A 21,419-nucleotide genomic window follows, 5' to 3' on the forward strand; every position below is an offset into this window, starting at 1 on the left:
GGGAGCCACTCAGAGGCAGACAGGAAGCTACTTGGCTGCACAGAAAACGGCCTCACCCTTCCCACTGACTTTCCGTTTTTTTTTTTTTTTTTTTTTCCTTATTTGTTTTAAGAGTTCCCTTCCAGTTTCAGTGCTCCTACAAAGAAGGCTGAATGCACTTTGTTAGGCAACACTGATAAATTGTATCTTGTTTTAAATAATGGTTTATCTCAACTAGAGAGGAGTGTCCCAATCAGTCACAACCATAAATAACCTACATAACATGCCTTCAATTTGCAGATGTATTCCCTAGACCCGCTGTCAAGACAGTGGGTTGCAATAGTAAAATGCATGCATTGCTGTATGTTAAAAACGGTCACGGTAGCAAGGTGAAAGAGCTTTCTCTCTGGAGAAAGCGTGTCTTAGGCAAGTATGGACAAGAGAAGGAATTTCAGCCCTAGGGAAGAATATGCATGGTATCATTCCAAGAATACATTCGAGGGATGACTTCTGAACCAAAGAAGAAATTAAACAAATGGAATTAAACTTCCTGATTTCGTACGTTCTGCACTTTCATATCCTTCTGTTCTGCTAGATTTCACTTCTATTACAGAACATCACTCCTCACTGCTACCCCTAGATCTCACTACTGTTCATGTTCCAATTTGTTATTAGTTGACTTTATACTGTTATCAAAGTTGTCAGTACTTTAGAAGTGTTCACTTATACACGGTTACGTGGACTTATCATTCTACAGCAGCCCTTGTTTAAAAAGAAAACTATCAACATATTAAATGCCAATTTAGTTGTAGAGAGGAGCATAAAATATCAGTCTACTTAGTCTGTTGTCCCTGTGCAACCGGATCAAAACTAGAAGAGGATTTGCTCAATGCCGCTAAATTAACTAACAAGGTATAAGATTTGTGAAAGCTGTTTTCAAGGGAAGAAGCTCCAGTGATGTATCCCAAGCACACAGGAGATAACAGGATTCCAGTCCCTTGGGAGAATTATAGCTTCTAGCAGAAAACAATGGGGATAAGTGATGGCACGATATAAAAAACTGCACACCACACCTAGGAGAAGGATAACATGGGTCAGCTGAGTCCTGGCACTTAAATAGTTCTAAAGCCACTAGCTGGTAGCAAAGGAATTGGTGGGAAAATTCACACACACACACACACAAAATCCTAGAAAAAAAGCCCTGAAAAACCTGCAATAATCAAGTCTAAAGGTAGTTAGAGAAGTATCAGATTAAAACTGCTCCTTAGAAGTATGCTATTATAGTACTAGTGTTTCTATCTTATTACTCCTTTCATTACTCACCGTACTGCTTAGATAACATCATCTAGATCAGAGAAAATACTGCCTTGACTTCCTAGCAAAACCAGATACAAATGCAAGATTAAAATCTCTTTGAAAGAGGGAACAATAAAATCTATCAATGGATTAGGAAGCCATCCTCACTACAGTCTATAGTCATCACAGTAACTACATCTGGTTTAGTTCTGTTTAGCTCAGAACAGGGAGTCAGAAACAGCACAGGAAAACCAGAGCTGTTCTGTCCATCATGGGACTTCTAGGCACATAACTAATCCTAACTGAATATTGCCTTGATAATACTGAAGCTAAAATTTGCCAGCTTACATAAAGATTTGGTTCACTTTGTATGTATCATTTATGTTGGAAATCGTATGTTGATGTGATGAGTGTTTATTCAGAGATAACAAGGTAAAACGCCCACTTCTCTTTTATAGTTTCTGAGATAGTCTTCGCTGACTAAAACCCACATTGAATGAATACTAGGCACGTGATTCACTTCTAGTGCTTGTTCTATGAATTCAGATACGATGTGAAGCAATAAGTCCCCCAGCTACACAGTGCTATGTAACACTTTTATGCATATTGCTAAAATCTGAGCAAATTACTATGCTAAGGTATTAATCTAAAAAGTGATTTTTCAAAAGCAGGATTATGCGATGATCACAGGTAGAAAAGTTTATTTGTGTGCATTCTTTCCAGTTTTTGCTTAGTCATTGCCATCATTTTCTGCAAAAGCTGAAAAAAAAACCTTAATTTTATAAATAAGCCTTACTTTTTGAAATACTGAACCCCTCATTACAACAGTTAAACCAGGTACATTGCAGTTCTTGGAACACCTGAAGTGACATTACTAAATACTGAAGCACCCCATACTGTAGACCACACTTGAAAAACTGCAAGATAACCTTAATGCGTAGGTAGTGCATCTTTTTGGAACAGTACATTGTCCATTGTACAGATGTTAGTGAGGGCAGCTTTTCATACAATATCTTGTTTTTAAAATCATAAATAAAACAATAATGATTCAAGAGGCAAATCCAAACATATTTTCTCTGAAATGTTTACCAGTAGTTGGTTTTACCAATCAATTATGCTGAGGAGCTGTTATCAACAAGGTTAAGTTTTCTGTATTTTATCCGAGCTGTATGGAAGCTCAGCTTTGAGGAAAAACACTACAGGCTGGAATATATGACTGCTGCAAGCCATTTCTTGATAAAAACTAAGGAGCTTTGTTTCGTGATATGACTAAAGCAGAACAGCACTGGGAAAACTGCCTCAGGAAGTCCACACACAATATAAATCATACTCAGATTTTCCATACCTTTCTAGACACGGGAACTCTTAAAATATCAGACCAATGTGACTAGAAGTTCAATACTCAGCAGATAAAAGACTTTGCAGACGTGTTTCTCAAAACAGACTTGTAAACTACAAATATCTGTATATACATCTACCTCTTTATATACATACATATTTTATAATAACTCTCTGAAGAACATTCTGTTCATGAAATTTCCTGGAGAAATCCAAAGAGAAAGCTAAACTAATTCTCACTAAAAGCTACACAAAGCTCACCAGAATTTCCTGTTAAGAGAAAAAGATGCTTAACAACAAAGACGCCTCTTTGGCTCTTAAGAGCTTCCCGCTCAACTCTTATCCATGCACTCAGTTCATTTGTGCATAGATTTCTCTGGAAGTATTCCTACTTTGTTACGACTACAGGCTTGTAAATAATACACATAGAACTCTCTAGGTCAATGCCATTATTATGCAGTAATATATATAAAACTCCTTCTTGCAATGCTTATATATTGCTGATTACAATGAGATCATATTCTTCATGGAGTTTCACAGTATAGTATAAATACTGTAGTGATAATGGTAATAATATGTTTTTTCCACCCAGCTTTTTCTTCTTCATATATTGCAACCCTCTAACAAAATACCTGAAAAATTACTTTGAACTCAACACTTGTATTGTACACTAGTAGGTAGCATTTTTTCCTACATTTAAAGACATGATATCTCCTCATGTTCATTGGTTAAGTGGTCTGATGTGAGGTCAATGTCATAAATAGGAGGCTTTGCACAGGCTTCAGTGAACTGTTTATCAGGATTTTAGATGGAAATACAAGATCTCAGGACAAAAGCACTACCCTCAGAAATTCTTTTGTCTGTTACCTGTGTTAAGGATTTCAAACCAGTTATCATTAATACCAGACTGTAAGCTCACAATTACACTCTTATTGCAACCTTCCCTGAATTTAAATTATGTGGTATGACATACTGATTACTGACAAAGGAAAAAGCGCAAACCTTCGTTCACACAATAAGGCTTGGGTCCCAGGAAACATGTCTCCCATCATGCAATCCATTTAGAATTTCAACATCATCTTCTGCTATTGTAAAATCAAACACCTATGGGAATGCATATATAGTTAACATCATGAACATAGAGAGAATCAGGAGGGTTTCTATCATTTCAGTTTGAAGCAGAATTTTTCTATTTTTTTTATCCTTCTGGAAATTACTTTACATTTTGTCACAGACAAACATCATTCCATTAAGTTAACAATCTCTACTTGGCCCTTTGCTGTCTTTGTGACTCATTTTCATTTGCAGACCCTGTTGAGATGGTTTTGTAGCACTCTGGCCTCAAGCAAGGCTGCAAGACAGTGGCAGCACCAAAGCTGTTTTTAACAGCATTCTATGTGGTCACTGCCAGAGGTATACGAATACTGACTGCAATCCCTCTGGAAACCTGAGCTCAATATTTTGGTTATATCCAGATGTTCATTTTAAAAAGTGTCACAATTCTTTTCCTCAGAACTTTAGCCAAAGAGAATTATTAGAAGGTATAGGAATTTTTATGAAGTTAGCAATCTAAGGTTTTATCTATCTGTATCTTTTCTATGTGTACTTAGAAAAAATACTCATGGATCAGCTAATGCAGAAAAGTGCTACAGTGCTACCGTTTCTCAGTACTAATGCTGACTTGAAAGCAACCGCCTCTTTTCATGCGTAGGTTCTTACAGTGACTGACTTGCCCTGTGGTGAAATCTACAACATCAGTGATGGTGCCAGCGTTTTCTTAGCAGGTGACTTATTTGGACAATATCACTTCAGAACTGAATTTGCTTTAAATTGCTCTGTTGTCTTTGTCAGAGCTCCTTCATACTCAGTGGAAAGAGCCTGTGGAGCCTCAACTGCTGCCAAATGAGCTACCCCCATTCTACATTATCCAGCACTTGCTGTGTGCTGGAATGCCCCATGTAGTTGAACTTCAATGCTCAAGATTTTTAATTCTGAACCACAGACAAGTCACAAAACTAGAAATACTGTATACTACACACTCAGGGTTCACTGAGGTCCATGTTTTCCCCATTTTGACTAGAAGTCATTGAGACTCTAACACATTGGCATGGGTTAAAAAAAAAAAAAAAAAGGAATTGTGATAAACAACATCAGACAACTGTAATTCCCCCCCACCCCATCCTAAATGTTTTGAGTTTTGCTGCAATGCAATCCTTCAGCTGCATTAAATGAATTGGTGAGTCCACAGAATAAAATCCATAAAACACAGAATTAACTTGGATTTAAAAATATCATTGGGGAAAAAAAAAAAAAGAGAAGGAGAGATTTTTAACCTGGTTCTGCTCTCTGATCTGGTTCACAATACTTTGCCACAAACAGCTGTGCTTGTACCACAGAAGCAGGGCAGATGTCAGAATAAATAGTTGAGGCAGGAGCTACATAAATAGGCATAGCCACCAGGAGAAAACCTCATTACATGTGTGTTAATTTACACTTAGAGCACATGGACAGTGATTTAACTGACAGTCAGATGTTTGCTGTCTTCTTTCCGATTTACCAAACAGTTCATACTCCTAAAATATTTTTGAAAGAACAAGAAGTTTGTGAATTCCCCTCCCCCGCCGCCCCCCCTCCCAAAAGCACACTTTGAGATTACAGAAATGGGAAGAAAAAATAAGGAATGAATTAAAATCATTCAGTATACCGAGAAAAAAAACAAACAGGGAGATCATGCTGCCAATCCTCAGTTCCTTCCCACTCCTCTTCGTGCATACCCTACATCCTGTGACCTTCTCTGTAAGTGGGAAGAAGGTAGGGGAAGAGTCAGCTTTGCCAGGACTGTGACTTCCTCAAGAGGTATCTGGGATATCTCCAACAGAGTTTTACAGCTTTCATACAGTGTCTTTGTGTAATGCATAGCATACAAGTTCCTTACATTTGATCTATATGCTTATCACAAAAAGAACCTAACCATAACCAGACTAGATTTTCTACTATCACTCAAGTAACAAGTAAAGATATTAATGACAAAAATCAACTATGAAAGTTGATTTTTCAGTATTTAGTAACTCTGTGGATAACTTTTTTGTACATAGTGATTAAATCTCCACTGATTTCTGGCATTTTTGAATTATGTGTGTTTTTTTTTTATTTTTAATTTATTTATTTTTTAAATGTACTGTGGTAATTCTAAGCTGCTATAACTTGCTAATTTTAACTGAGTTGCCCTAATATTAAAATGGTATAGGACAACAGACAGACAAACCGAAATATTAAAAACAGTAGCTTGGATATTAGTCGAACTCGAGTGCATAACTAAATCTTACCTTGCAGTTTTCCTGTATCCTTTCTGCTTTCGTGGACTTTGGAATAGTCACAATCGCATTCTGAAAAACACAGTTATTTTCATCATTAAAATTTACATAGTTTCAAAGAAAATACTCTCTTCACAATATTTCAAGATGTTCCTCATGCCTTCTGAGGTTTTTCTCCCATTTTTCAAAGGACACTGACATTTCCATAGGTTATTTGTAATTGCAGTTATGTACAGTGCATTAAATTCCAACATAGATTAAGTAGTCATTGTAAAACACTATTTCACTGCTCATCCCTTTGTGTTGAGTGACAGAAACAGAACGATTCCCCCTTACTGTTTATAACTTTTAGTTTGAAAACATCTCTTTTATTGGTGATTCCTTTCATTCTCTACAATCAAATTATTTGCGTATTTAAAATAGTGCCATGGTTTGTGTATTACATTGCAAATTTCCTGGACAACAATTAGTTCATAGGCTATCAAAATACTGAAGGCAAGAATACTTTCTTTATAAATTCTGTTTTGAGGCACAATATCCCAAACTATTTGCATTTTATTTTTTTCCTGAGAGAGGAGACAGGTTTTTAATTATTACCCTCCAATTACCTGTATACTCCAGCGTATGCAAATCTGTGCTGGAGTTTTGCCATATTTCTTTGCCAGCTGAATGACACTAGGATGAGTGAGTGCTTCACCTTTGGCTAAAGGACAATAGCCTTCAAAAACAATACCTCTGCTCCTACAATAATCCACCAGCTCCTGAGGTCTTTGGAAAGGGTGGTACTCAGCCTTAGATAAACAGAAAGAAACTTTTAGTCAAAACCTTGAAAATACATTTAGTAGAAAACATTATCATTGATAAATGAGAATATTTTTACCCTATTGCTTTTAAAATGCAATACGAGTGAAATCACTGCTTTGGAAGATATATATAAGTTATCAGTTTTAGAAGATATATGAAGGATATTAATCTACAAACATTTTGCCATTAACTGGCACAATAATTTCCTATGCATTTTATGTTTACCACAGAAATAAAGTATGAGTAGTTGTCTTCCCTACCTGCAGTTGGACTTACACTGCTGTTCTGCTCAGTGTTTGAGAAATGCATGCAAATGCATACTGTGAGTCAGCATTAGGTCATTTTTATGGGTGATTTGAGACTACCTTCTCTTCCCCCAAATTACTTCTTTTCTTTTCTCTTGACTGATGTTCTTCTTGGGGTTGCACAGGCGAGGGGAGGAGGCAGGGCTGAGACTGGGTTTGCAAGACGCTGACCAGAACAACATGTCTAGGATGAGGGCCTGACCTGTGAAGCAAAGCGTTGGCACAGACTGCACATGGAAAATCCTGTATTCCCTGTGTGGCGTCACAACCAACAACACGGCAGGAAGCAGACATGCTGTGGAATGAGCAGCTCTGGAGACCCTTTGCTAGGACAGCAGATCACAGATTGCCCAGAACCAGTTAAAAGGAGAAAAGTAACGAGCTACAAAGACAGCTACTGGAAACAGAAGTTACTGGTAAGTGAAGATCTCAAAAAAGCCACTTATTCTGGCACTTAGTGAAAGCCAAAAACGAACCTCTGTAATATTCCCTTACTCTGTTTACTTCAAAAAATATTTCACAGCTTATACGTTGTAAGAAACACACCTTCCTCTGCATTCAGGTGAAAAGTGGTGGCGTTTTCTTTTAAAAAGAGAGAGTCCATAATCATGTGATGTGCCTTCAGCACAACTAGCCGTCACCACTGTTCCAGTGATCTAACTCTTGCGCATTTAGAAAAAAAGTACTCTTCTGAACAATTACCTCAACACATGGAATCTGGAAAATTTCTTCTGCCATAAAAAGGACAAATGAACATTTCCTGTTTCTCATCTTTAGTACATGTTGTCTTTTCAGACAACAATGGTCAGGAACAATAGGCTGGCAGTCATTCAATATACGCTAAGAAAAAACTGTGCCCCTAGAAGGCTGGGCTGAGTCAGCCTAAAGCTGCTATGATCTAAATTACTAGGTGGACTCGGGAACAAGGTTCAAGCAGCAGACACATCCATGTCTTCAACCTTTGATGTTTCTTGACCTTTGCGTAGCCTTTGTATTTCATGTTTATATTTGAAAGACCAGTGTTTAGGTCATACAGTTATTCACTTGTTTGCACCTGACCTGACTAGAAAATATTCTCATTGTTTATTATGCAAAACTGAGAGGGAAAAAAGAGTGAGCAAGCAGTTCCTTTCAGAACACTGATTAACAAAACCCAAAGCAAGCCTAGTCTACTTGCTCCTTATCCAACTACACCACAAGACTGAGCATCTTCGAGAAACACCACGTACTCTTCTGGGTAAGTATCATTTTGCAATGAGTATTAGATACAGATATACAGTGTCTTCGAATGTATTAATATACTGTGAATATTGGGATTTCATAGAAGTCTTTGTAAGTATTGTCTATTGGGTGTATTAATAGTAATAATTTTAGAAGAGGTTCTTTACACTAAGTATAATAAGTAATGTAGCCTTGAAAATACTAAATAAAGAATTATTTATGATCAGATGCTGAAAAATCTGAAGCATCTCTATAGCATCAGGTGACTTATTCAGCATTTATTACTAATGTGCCTGCAAGCAGCATTTAGCTGCTGGTCTAAAAAGGGTTCTCAGCAGCAGAGCTGCACCATAAATACTTAAAGCAAGTAGAGCATGCTGCTGTGTTACCCGCTTGTTTCACAAACAGGCTATACAGCAACAACCACCTCCTGCCTTGGAACATGATTTATGCCTTTCATTGAATCAGGAGACTCCCAGATTTCATGAGCTGAACTTTGTCATACACCTTTCTGTATTGGTAGGAGCAAGCATTTTTCTTTTTAAAAGTAATCCCAAAACAATGAAATGCAAAAAAGAAATAATCACTATTGAATTTGTTTTTATTTTGAAACCTTTCTGGAAGATTCCAGCAGCATCTGAGTGCAAGGCACTAGCATCCTGAGCTGAGGAGACATATGGTGGGTGGCCAGTACGCGCTTCCCCTCAAAATAATAATTCCCACTTCCTGGCCTGCCCCACCCTTGCTATTTTAGTCACCAAACTTTTCTCAGGCAAGGGCTGTCCGTCATACAGCTGCAAAGGAAGATCTTGGTCTGTTCTGGCACTCTACCCTGAGTGATTTGTGTGTAAAATCTGTCATACATTTAATAAAGCAGTTCACAGTTCACATTACTGAACCCTTCACAGCTGCTACTTGGTCAGCCACAGGGGAACTCCAAGAAAGCACAGATTTTTATGACAGTCGTACCGCAATGGGGGAAAAGTTAAGCCTAATACATGGACCTAGACTCTCAGTAGGGTACACATGACAGTACACACTTGACAGTACACGAGCCTTACTCATTCCACCCTGCTGCAGATTCATCAGATCTTTTCACCTGGTAAAGCTCTCCTGCATCTGGATTTCAGTCAGCTTCTCAAGGGGAATGCACAGCCTTACAATTATTTTTCCTCATAAAACTGACATTTAAGCCCCCAAATGAGTTTTCTTCACAGAGGAACAGTTCACGTGAGCTTACATACAAATGCCTCAAAATCCTAAAATACCCTTTTACAAATTTACATAATTGGGCTCAGTATCAATGGTGACATTAACACATTTAAGTCACTTCTGCAAATAACTTCTTCATGCAGTATAAAAACATTGATGAGCACCCCTACATGGAATTTGGAGAAGATCAGTTTAGTTTCAGTGAGTTTATTAAGCGAATATATACATTAATTATTATTTTTCCTACTTAGTAACAGGCACAAGTATTTTCCTTGAGCATAAATACAAGCCTTTCACTGCCAAGTCAATTACAAATTCTAGAATACAAAAATGTAACTTCTAAGTTAGATTTCACTCTACCTGATGCCAGAATGAAATATTTTTAATGGTTTTACTTAGAGCATTTGACAGGAGTTTTAGTAGTAGGTTATAATTTTTAAAACTGCTTAATTACTACTAAATACATTAGAAAGAATACATTCTTGAAAAGACAGGTCTTTCCTACTTTGGTCCATCCTACCTTATTGAAGAACATATTTTCTTCCCCAAGAAGAGAAGCAGTGCTTACAACTTGGTTTGTTAAACAGAAGCACTGCCTTCTACCTAGTTTGTGAAGACTACAAAAAGTCTAATAAAGCACCTCATTTCTCCGGCCTTCCTACTTCCTTCTCTTCACAGAAAAATAACTCTCCGTTTTAACATCCTAAGAACTGTTGGAGCTGCAACACTAAATTCGTTATGCAAATTTAAAACAGGTAATAGGAAGTGATTTTCCTTCATTTCTACATAATGACTGCTTGCAAATGTTTTGTATTTAGAGATTAGTTCACTGGAAGACTAGGCTACCTCAGGCATAACTAGAGCAATGATCTTCTGTATCACAAAGTAATGGACAATAAAATAAGAATTGAGTATAGCGCTTCCATTCTCAAATTTAAGAATTCATTAGAAAACTTTCATAATTGTCCTTTGGTAACCTTTAGTATAGTCAGCAAAACCCCAGAGATGTTAAGTTCTGTCACATTCTGAGCCACCTTTTTGTGCCTGTTTATGACATTACACCACAAAATGCTGCCAAAAATCCTTAACACCTGCAGAAAAGGAAAAAGCATGTGTCTGCACTTCAGCCATTCCAGTTCACAGTTCTATGTTAGCTTTAAGAACATTTTCACTGGCGGTAGGTGGCAGGAACTGAAGCATGAACTTCTACCACAGCTGCAACAAGGGAACAGATGTCAGCATCCTGCAAGTCTGCCGGAATGTAGGTGGCAATCTTTTATCACTGAATTTAATGCAATCTTTTTGATTAAAATAAGGAGAGAGCAAGGGGAACAGCACCCTTGCACGGATACAGAATCACCTAACACTTTCAGTGTTGCTTAGAGGAATTACATTTAGTATTTCAACACAGGATCTCCAAAACTTTGTTTACTCCGCAGACAGTAAACATTTAGTGCTACCTGAATGTTATTTCTAAACCGTTTTATCATCAAAAACTGGTGCCCTGACCATTTGTCTGTGTCTTAACACCAGTCACAAACAAGCTGCCTGGCAAAAACTGGGGAAATAAAAGGACAAAGGACATTATTATTATTATTTCTTTCCAATTCAGGTCATCTTCCTGAATGGTTTCCAATATATGTATAGAAATGAAAGAGAAGAAATTGCAGAGTAAAGTTATTATGTGTAGTCTTTCAGGCACAGGGCTGTGGAGGAGTGGATTAGTAACCAGATACTTAAATACTATTTCTCCACTCACCTGATTAACATGTGGAGTAACCACACAGTCTTCCTTTAGTTGCTCAAGATGACTGATAAGAAAGTTGCTTACGCCAATTGACCTACACAAACCTAACAAGAGAAACAGAAAAAAGTGTTGGGATGATCTTAACTACCTGGGAGGATTACTTGAAAAATGTCACTTTCAAAAAAGAAAATGATTGGTACAGATCATTTCTGTAGAGCAAAACACTACAAAGAAACACAGAAAACAGCACTGAAATGTAGTTTGACAGTATTATCTGAAAGCGTGGTTTCGTCACAGTCACACTAGGAAATCATTTTATAATCTAAACACACTGGAAACTCCCCAGTGTATAAAAACGCCAGGCTAAATTCTGGGAAAGGCTAATGTAGTATAAGCAAAGAACAATTGGACTTCACCAGAATGAAAAGAAGGAAATGGTGTTCTGAGCAGCTTGCCAAAGCTAAAGAAAAGTGGAACATTTGCAGAAGACTAATAAGGTGTGAGCAAGAAAACACAAGGACATGCAGCCCAAATGAACTACATAACCCCACTTATATTTTTATTAGCTTATTGCTATTAAAGAGACATTACATAAAACTCAGTATAACAACTTTAAGTAGTGTCTAACAAGAATTAAGAAGTTCAAAAGTGTAGGAAGTAGAATCCGCATTAGAATGGCTAGATTTCTCTGCTCCTGTTGACACACAAATCACGTGACACATAGGTGATAATGAAAGCTTTTTTGTTTTTACCTTAACTGTGTATATATGTGAATTAAGTGCTGACAGTTCTGAAATCAGATGTCTTCCTTCAAACCTCAGATATGACAGAGTGCAACTCCCATTACAGGCCTGCCACAATACCTCAAACCCGACTATTCCTTGACAATTTGGTCCCTATTCGGTGCTAAACACAGTTAACAGGGAAAACAGTTGTCATCAGGCTAGTAGTGTTCTCCTTAGGCTGTAGATTCTGCAGATTATGGCTCAGACTTATTTCTTTAGTAAGTGAACTTTGGCTTTACTTGATCTGCATTTCGACCTTTAACTCTGCAGATGGAAAGTGCCTCAAGTTGTGTGAACATAGGAGTCCTAGCATTTCTCCTGGCCAGTTCTATACTGTGTACATGTATGTCCTCCTCTATATACATACATACAAGTAGCTATAGCAAAAAAAAAAAAAAAAAAGATTTTTTTTTTTTTTTTTTTAGAAAAAGAAGATGCTACTTGGTAACTTCAGGCATTTGGTGTCACAGGAATGACTTCTAGACTGAAATTGCCACTGTCTTGAGGTTGACAGGGAGCTATGCAGAGCACCTTTGATATTGAACCGCAAATACAGAACACATAAAAAGCACATATTAATGAAACTGAAGTACATGAATAATTTAAAAGGAATAATTTTGCTTATCTAGAATAAAGATGATGAAAAAGTTGGAGGAAAATGTATTAACCATTCCTAAACTATTCAGAAAATGTACATGTGTTTTATGAATAAAAAAATAACTTGCTAAGAGACTATGAATTGGCATTTAAAAATTTTGCAGGTTGGATTTGCTCTAGCAAAATAAAGAAATTAAAATTTTCTAGCCTTCTATGAAAGCATATTAAGTAACTTTACAGCTTGCTAATTATTAGAAACAAACTGTTAAAGTCCTTAAAAAAAAAACCAAAAACTGGTGTTACACCATATAAATATAGGTAAATTGACTGCTGTGTTGCTTTCATATGTTTTAGCAGTAGAAGCAGATAAGCAGCACAGCAGCAAAACCTGCATGCATACTACTGCTTTTTAATGTGGTTTCTTTTGTAGAATACAAGGACAAAAAAATACATTAGCAACTGAAGTGCTAGACAGCTTTCACTTACAGAAATGATCACTGTTCAAGATGTTTAACGTAATTAGGTTATAACCTGCATTACAGCAATTTGCATAATTTGTATGTAATCTGCCAGAAGGAGCGAAACCCAAGCTTTTGATTTCTACTGACAAACAACCCTGGAGTGTCAACACTAATAAATCATTATGCCAAAGAAGTGAGAAAAACATTTGCAGTTTTAACACAATGGTGAACCAAAATATTATAGACTATTGCTGAAAGCTAAGGAGTTACAAGAAACATGCTGTTACTGCCCTTGAAGAATAAAGCTTTTATTTCAGGCTGAAATAAAACAAACCTCAAATACAGACATAAAAGATGAAAGCTTTTATTAAACCTGTCCATTCCCACAAAAATCTTCAATTTTTTTTTTTCCCTACGGTATATTTCAAGATGTTTTGCTCCTAATAGACCTTGAAGCCTGTTCTGTAGTCTCACTGCATTTACTGATAGGAAGTTTTTGGTTGATTTCCCATCATGAAATTCCACGTTAGTTATGTTTTATACCATAACAGTCTGTGTCACAAGTCTCAAAAACACCAGAATGCTCCTGAAATGTGTGTATGTGTGTGTGTGTGGGGGAAGGTAGTATTTATTTCCAATTTTATACCTGTTTAATGAGTTTAGAAATCCTGTTTCAAAGAATTCAGGCAGATTTCATATCTTAGTTGTTATGACAACATCCTTTTAACAAAATCAATTTAACTAGTCCTAAAGTTCAAGTCCTCTGAGTTAAAAGTTTACAATGTGCTAGCTGCAATACCTCCAGAAAGTACACTTTTAAAAGATACATCTATACTATCTTACTTACAATGTCACAGCACTTTGACTCAAGGAGAAAAGTATCCTCCTTATCTGCTTGAGGAAACGAGTGGTTTGGCCCCAGGAAGATTTTGAGAAACTACCATGTGCAACAAGTTTGCAATTCCCCATTAGTTCCTAAGGCTTATTGAGGCTTTACCCTACTCCACCTGGCTCTGACTTCAAGGAAAATTTGGCAATGATGCTTCTTTTATGCATGCTAAAAATTTACTGACCAATGCACAATGGTGGAACAGAAATTTTCAGCCAGCTTTGAAAAACTGTCATGTAACCCTGTAAAACATGTTAGAAAACATACTGACCCTCAATATAACGGTTAATAATAATGAGGAAAAAAAATATATTTTCCATTATACACAAAATAATCTTGGCTGCCACCATGAAGGTACTTTCACCACACTATTTTACTCCCAGCTGCTGTGAAGCAACACATCATGCTAATGGACGGGCTTGCAATGTAGCCGTGTTGTTTAGCTCACAGCAGTTTTTATGGCAACCTAGAAAATGATTGGGTATTTTTTCCTTTACTTAGTGTAATACCAAACTGTACAAAGTTTCATGGACACTACTAGCCCTGCAACAATAAAGCATAAATATACTGTCTTGGCACCACAACACTGCTTTAGTACAATAGTGAGCCTTATCTTTCCCTAGCACTACTATGGACTTTTACCAAACTTCTAAATATTCTCTAACATTAGCTGTACAAAGCTCAGATCAAAAAGGTTCTTTAAATGACCAAATTGGATACTGGGTTTGTGGAGCCAATTTTCCTCCCCCTCCCTGCAGCCAGAGCACAGGAAAATTCCCACATGCACAGAACAGCGCCCGCTCTGTTACACGTGCTGCTCAGTCACAGAATACAAGCAAATAGGGATCCACTTCTCACAAGAGGTCAGCTGCAGCAACTGCATCTTTATTAAAGGAGGTTACACAGGTTGGAAAGGTCCACATTCTCTGTGATATGCACATTAAGAACTTTTCTGTACGCAAATGGTATTACTCATAGAAACCATAAAGGGTACGATTTCAGCACTGCTTGCTAAATCCAAGCTGTAGGCTGAGTGTGTCCCACATACAGAGTGCAAGCCAAAGCCTTAATAAACAAAACAGACAACTCTTACACACATCCAAAAAGGAATTAAGTTCTAGATCTGTAAGACTTGCTCCCATTTCACAGACATAGACACCAAAAGACTAAGTGTCCTATCTAATGACACACAGGAAGACTGTGGCAAAACTGACGACAAGACACATTTCTTAACTGAAAAAAAATCATGCTTCCTTCCCCAAAGGATGTTTTTATCCTATCCATTACTGTAGCCTAGGAGTATTACCAGCCTTAAAATGACTTTCCTGCTTCTACAATTCCATGACTATTACTCCTGCTACAGATCACCTATGAACCACGATAAACTGCAAGAACAAAAGAAGAAGCACGAGTGTAAGTCAAATTGTCAGTTTCTGTGACTGAAATCTCATAAACATTTGGTTTACACAACAGTAAAATAGCTAATTAAGTAGCATGATGCCGCAACACTAGCTAAATGTATTCTCAGTCTTGTTGACTCTGGCTGCTCATCCTCATTACTTCAATACAACATCACTTTATTTATACTGACATGCTTTGCTCTTGAGTTGGCATTACACACCAGATCAGATTAAAAATGCTACCAAAAAGGCTGTTCATCTGATTGTCTTCAAAACTGAATCAGTTCTCTTGTGCTTTGATGGACTCTTCCTTCTCTTGTGGCAGTTTTAAGCACGTAGAATCATACTGGGAACAGAACACAGCCTAAAAAAAAAGGCTGAAAAAAATATTTTCATGTCAAGAACATTCTGAAGCCCCTGTTAAAAGCAACTGTTTGTGAACAGTTGGGCAGACAGACCTGTAAAAACCATGTGGTACAGAAACAATCCCACTATAGCTTAAGGCAGTATTGCCACCACACTCTATGGTGTGAAAACGAGGTCAGCATTACCAGCAACCCAGCTAAGCAATCCATGGCTATCAGTCTGTGAACACTCTTAAAATGAGCACTTTCAAAGTAGCATGGACACAACACAGTTAGGTTCTAAACAGACTTTGTTCCACCTGTAACTGTGGTGGCACTGTTTCCTGAACTAGGATATTTTTGAACTTCCATATTAGAGAAGACAATGATTCCCAGCCGACACAAGTAACAACAACCTCACTCATACCAATAAAGCAACACCAGTTTACGATAGAGAAAATCTAATACCTTGGGTTCAGCATTCAACATTTGCAGAGCAGGTAAGTGACACCTTTTCCCCAAATCATGTACATTACTTCCTGAGACAAAAAGTCCTTTTGGGCAAGGACTTTCCTTTGAATTGCATTTCAGCAATGCTTTCCCAAGAGTTCTTGTGTTCACACTGGGACCTCTATGCACTTCTGTATGTACACACACAAAATGCACACAAATGCATACATTTGCTTTCAGGAAGCTAAGTAAAAAGATACTTGTGAATTTATCAAGAATGAGCTTCACAGGCTTGTAGAAAAAACACAAACAGTACATTGCAGTAAATCATGAAACAAGTCTGAGGGCTTATTTTTGCACTTAGAATAAAGTCCATTAAAAAAAAAAAAAAGAACAAGGGTAGACATTCTTGCAAATTTAGATCTTCTAATTCTATGGCAATTTCTTACTCTTAAAATGTTGCACAATACGAAGACATGATTTTTAAAACAAAACTGTGTAGTCATTTTATTTGCATATATCTTTTATCGCAGTCTTATCTGATCAAATGTGTTGGGTGTGGTGCAACCAACATCCTCACCAACTGCAACCACCTTCAACCCATGAAAACACATCTCTGAACTGTTTCTGATCATAACAAGCTCACGAGATGTCTTTATATGTGCAAAGAGGATACTACTGATAGCGTGAAATAGATGTGTTGTTTGCTGTGAAAATCGTTTACTTATTTTTACCTATTAAAATTTTAATGCAATTTACATACACACACACTCTCACATGGTTTCTACCAAGAAAAACACTCCTAATACAAATATTTGTGGAACCGTAACACAACTGCATGCCAATTGTCAGTTGTTCATCATTTGACAGTATCAGCATAGATGTAAAATTATTTTTCAGTAGAATAAAAGCAGAACGTCATCTAGGAAAGGATGTACTACAAACCTGTGCCACCTACACAAAAGATGTGTTTGGTTTACTCAATTCTTACTTATACCTTTAAAAACTGATACATAATGGAGGAGGAAAAAATGAAGATTGCACTGCTCTGTGCCCACAGAAGAATAGGACGAGGATATTTTTAAGGTTGATTAGATTTCTTCTCTCACTTGGAATTGGGAAAAGCATAACATTTTTGCCAGTAACATCGTGAATTCACTTACATTACTAGGCTAAACAATTTCTGTTACTTTATGGAACTTTCTGCAAATCATACATGAAGCCTGTTAAAACTAACAAATTAATGGAATAATCATTTTAAAGAGCATTTCTGTTTACCAAAAAACATGTGAAAACATTAAGGTACGAATATCTCATGTAAGCATAAGCTGCACTGCTTACCCTAAGCAGATAAGCAAAAAGTACAACTTTCAGCAAAATGGCATCAAGTCTGAGTGGGATCTGAACCCCCAACAACCACCACGTTACTGCTCCTGCCAATTACAGGCAAAAGCTGGCTGGAGGCTCTCATTCTTCCCAGCATTTTTAGATGGAGAGACAAGTAATCGTGTGCATGTGTGTATCAAAGCTTGCCAGGACGATGGGCTAGCCACAATGCCAAAATCAAGGTCATTAAAGACACTGCATACGGAAAGGGTCACTTTGCTAGAAACAGCCCAATTACCAGTGAGCATATATAATGACTATTCATGATGTCAAAGCAGTTTGCCACACTGCTTTCATCTGCCAGCAGACAAATGCCTATACAAGAATGCTGCAGCTGTCAAGGGAACATTTGACTCAACATATGCATCTTGGAATGGGTTCTGTAGGCAGTCTGGCCTCCGTCCTGAGGAACCAGAGAAGATAATTCCACAAAATGACAATGTTTGAGACCACAAAAATTCAAACCATAGCCTTGATATTACAAGAACCCTAGTTGATTTCAGCTGTTACAACAGGAAGAGCTGGTGATTGCACACAAATGTCTCGCTGACCAAAGTAGGATTTTATTCTCCATTCTCCCTCAGCACTGTTTATCCCATAGGTCTTTAAAGAAGATGTATGCAGTCTGTTGAATAAAGACACAGGTCTAGAATTCTCTGCCTCTCAGCACTGCAGTACAGATAGACTTGTTTCCTCCCACTGTGACCTTAAGGCCACAGCTCCCGTGAAACAGCTCCAATGAAAATAGAGCAGAATAACAAGTCACGAAAGATTAAAAAAAAAAAAAAAAAGCCAGAAAACATGAGATGTTACAGTCTCAGGCACAACAGCATTTAACTGGAACAGTTAACAACAGCTGGAGAGGGTAACGAGATCTAAAACAAATACTGTTCAGATTCTTTCCTAGTTTAAATTGTTCATGTTTCCAGTTCAAATCATATCAAGAAAAAGGATTCTTTTGGAAAATGCTACCCTCTGATCCCTTTTGGTGAAATACAACAAGAAGGTTCTTAAAAACAGCATAGTGGTAAGCCACAGCGGAGATTTTTGACAGAAAGCAGAGGAGCTCTCCCTTAAGTCACCTGAACATATTGTTTTCTACTTACGAGAAGCTTCTGATGTTACAGCTCAACCCCAAATTTTTGTTAAGAGAAGACAGAGGAAGCAAGCACTACTAGGCACTTGAGAATTAAAAACCAGTAAAGTTAAGGATGTCTGCACATCGCAATGAATGCACATCTACCTTTTCAGGTACCCATTTAATTGACACATGTTGCATTCAAATAACAACAAACCTGTTCTTTCTTCTACAGACAGAAGTACTTAGGAGTTTCCTAAAATTAGACTCATTATAATCTGTGGAGTCTTGTTTAACTTTTTATACAAGCTTTCTGCTCCCTAAAATATGTATTCAAATAATGTTGACATATATATATATATATATTTTAAACTTGTTACACAGAGCTTTTATTATCTGGGAATAAAGACAGGATCTTATAAACCAGCACATGCTGACCTGGACAGACGCACAGACTCAAGGTCTCTCTTCAACTCAGTAAGAAGATACTTCAGTCCAGAAGCCCTACAAGCTCTGCTCCTGCAGTCCTGTCTCTCAGCTACTACGCAGTGACTCAGATGATCCTGGTTGAGTCCATCTTTGTAGAAACAACCCCAAAAGCTCTCTCAAAGCTATAAACATAAATACAGTTGGGATTTTTTTTTTTGCATCAACTTGTGGCCATTATGACCAATCTAAAAACTTAATGCATTAAAAATTGTCTGGATTGAAGACTTTTACAGTCTTGGGCGCTAACATTTTATTTACCCTCCTTCTAGTGTAATGGGTAATAACAATAAAAAAAGGCTATTAATAATTTAAATCATTTTAAAATGTTGTTTTTCTCAGGTAAGTGCAATTTTGCAGAATAAACATCGTCTGGATTTAAACTGAAGTCAAAGATGAGATTTTCAAATATCTGCACTCAAACTACCTGTAAATACAAAGAAGCTATTAAAGAAAAACTTATTAACTTCAGTCAGAACAAAGACTTAGGTCAATATTGAGATCTTTTAACCATCTCACAAGACTCTTGCAGATAGATAGGCATTATTAGCCCCAAAACACCAACTAATTTTTCCACAAGAACTGTATTCATTGTCACTGCTCTTTCAGAAACTCTTCAATGTGGACACCACTAGTTGCTAAACTCACTAGCAAGTTGAGTAACTTCAGTCTTTCCCTTGTGAATTGACTGCAGAAGCATATTATTCATTTTTAAATGGTCAATTCTTAGACATGAACATTTTAGTTTCTGCTGTTGTTTTTCCTCATGCCAACCCTCCCTCTCCCAACGTTCCCTAAAATAAAAGTATTGCAAGTAATTTTCAGGTAATAATGATAACCTGAACCACATTCAGAGGAAATAAAGAACTCACCAGTTTTCCACAGAACTTAATTTTTTTCCTTCCCAAATTATGAAGATATATTTTTTCCTCAAGTAAGGATTTTGACCAAATCATATATTTAATGTGAATATTCATACCAAGGCCAACACATTATTCACATTACACACAACAAGACACAAAGATATGCAGCAAGCATTTAATCGTCAACGGAAAGTCTAGTGGTTAACCATACAAACAAATTATTTAACATTTTCCTCAGGAATCATTGCATTTCCATCTCCAGAGTGGTTAACATTTGCGTATCACTTCAGTAACACATGGTTATGGTTGGAACATCCAGAGTCTGCATCCCTTAAAGCAAAACTGTGTAAGTTAACATCTGAAGGCACTTGATTCAGCCAGACTAATTCATCATCTACAGCGAGAGGAAAATTTAGCTGAGGTAACAAAAATAAATGCAAACTCAGATGTCTATAAAGAGATATGCAAATAAACAAAAAATAAAAATGACCTCTGCAGGTGAGGTCAATGATAGTATTTCCAGTGTCTTACTGGATAATCATTGAATAGCTCACAGTCTTTCCCATTAGGAAGACAGGTAGAGAAATAAAGACAAGAAAGATCACAAACACATGCAAAAGCAGAATAAAGACAATGGGACAGGAATAATAATAGCAAGTGAAACTACAACCTATTTGCAGCAAATTGGGATGGCGTATCTAGGCACAAATGACATATAGGAACTTAAATATTCATCAAAGAGCACTGTTCAACGGAAAGACAAAGTAGCTTGCTGAATGGCCCATCTTCAGACTTGAAGTCATTGATGTTTTGAAATATTAGGTTGGTGTAATGTTTCTTTAAAAACTAAGTGTTGTAATCACTTGCACAGCAGAAAATACTTCTTGCAACTTCCCTTATGCTTAATATAAAAAGCAAGAATGAAAAATGTATCAAAGATAATTTACTTCTCTGTTTCCAAAGGCAGACCAAAAGTACTTGAAGGGCTGAAATGCAAGAGAGTGGGTTTGTTTATTACTCTGATAAAACTGGTAGAGGTATACAGCCAGCAATTGCAGTCTGTATAGGCAGCACTCTCCTCCTACTATCACTGTTTCGGTAATTGAATTAGCAGCCAGACTACTTAATCCAAGAAGTCTTTGCAGAGACCAAAGAAATTCTCTCAAGCTGTGAACAACGTGGGTCCATATTGCCTAGGAACTGCATGACAGGATCTTCTCTTACATTATTTCTAGTAATAGTGTGCATACTTCAGGAGCAAAACGCCCCTGTTAAACCTACATGATAAATTTTGTTTGGGGCAGTCTAATCTTCCCATTGCTATGAACATAAACTGAAGATTTCTGTGAACCAAAAATCAAATTGACAGATACCAGAACTTGACAGAATAGATCCCTCCTTTGAAAGCTTTTTCAAAAGTTAATACCAAAGAATCCGCAGTTCAGAATTTGTTCTTATCTACTA

At 37.1% G+C, this 21,419-nt stretch overlaps 1 protein-coding gene and 1 long non-coding RNA gene across 2 annotated transcripts in view; one reads left to right on the plus strand and one right to left on the minus strand.

Moving 5' to 3' along the window:
* The window catches only part of LOC308199065 (putative oxidoreductase ZK1290.5), a 44,985-nt gene that overhangs the window by 3,243 nt on the left and 20,323 nt on the right, over positions 1-21,419 (minus strand). Inside the window, exons 4-7 of the mRNA XM_080602541.1 lie at positions 11,229-11,320; positions 6,536-6,718; positions 5,940-5,999; positions 3,616-3,717 (exon numbers count right to left, since the gene is read on the minus strand). Of these exons, the coding sequence (XP_080458667.1) occupies positions 3,622-3,717; positions 5,940-5,999; positions 6,536-6,718; positions 11,229-11,320 (431 nt within the window). The 3' untranslated portion in view covers positions 3,616-3,621. The remainder of the gene's footprint in view (positions 1-3,615; positions 3,718-5,939; positions 6,000-6,535; positions 6,719-11,228; positions 11,321-21,419) is intronic.
* LOC308199071 lies at positions 7,245-13,250 on the plus strand. The gene is made up of 2 exons (XR_013954365.1): positions 7,245-10,224; positions 12,427-13,250. It is a non-coding gene; the product is annotated as an uncharacterized lncRNA (long non-coding RNA).

Source organism: Anser brachyrhynchus (genome assembly GCF_964034855.1).
Source record: "Anser brachyrhynchus genome assembly, chromosome: 8".
Lineage (NCBI taxonomy): Eukaryota > Metazoa > Chordata > Aves > Anseriformes > Anatidae > Anser > Anser brachyrhynchus.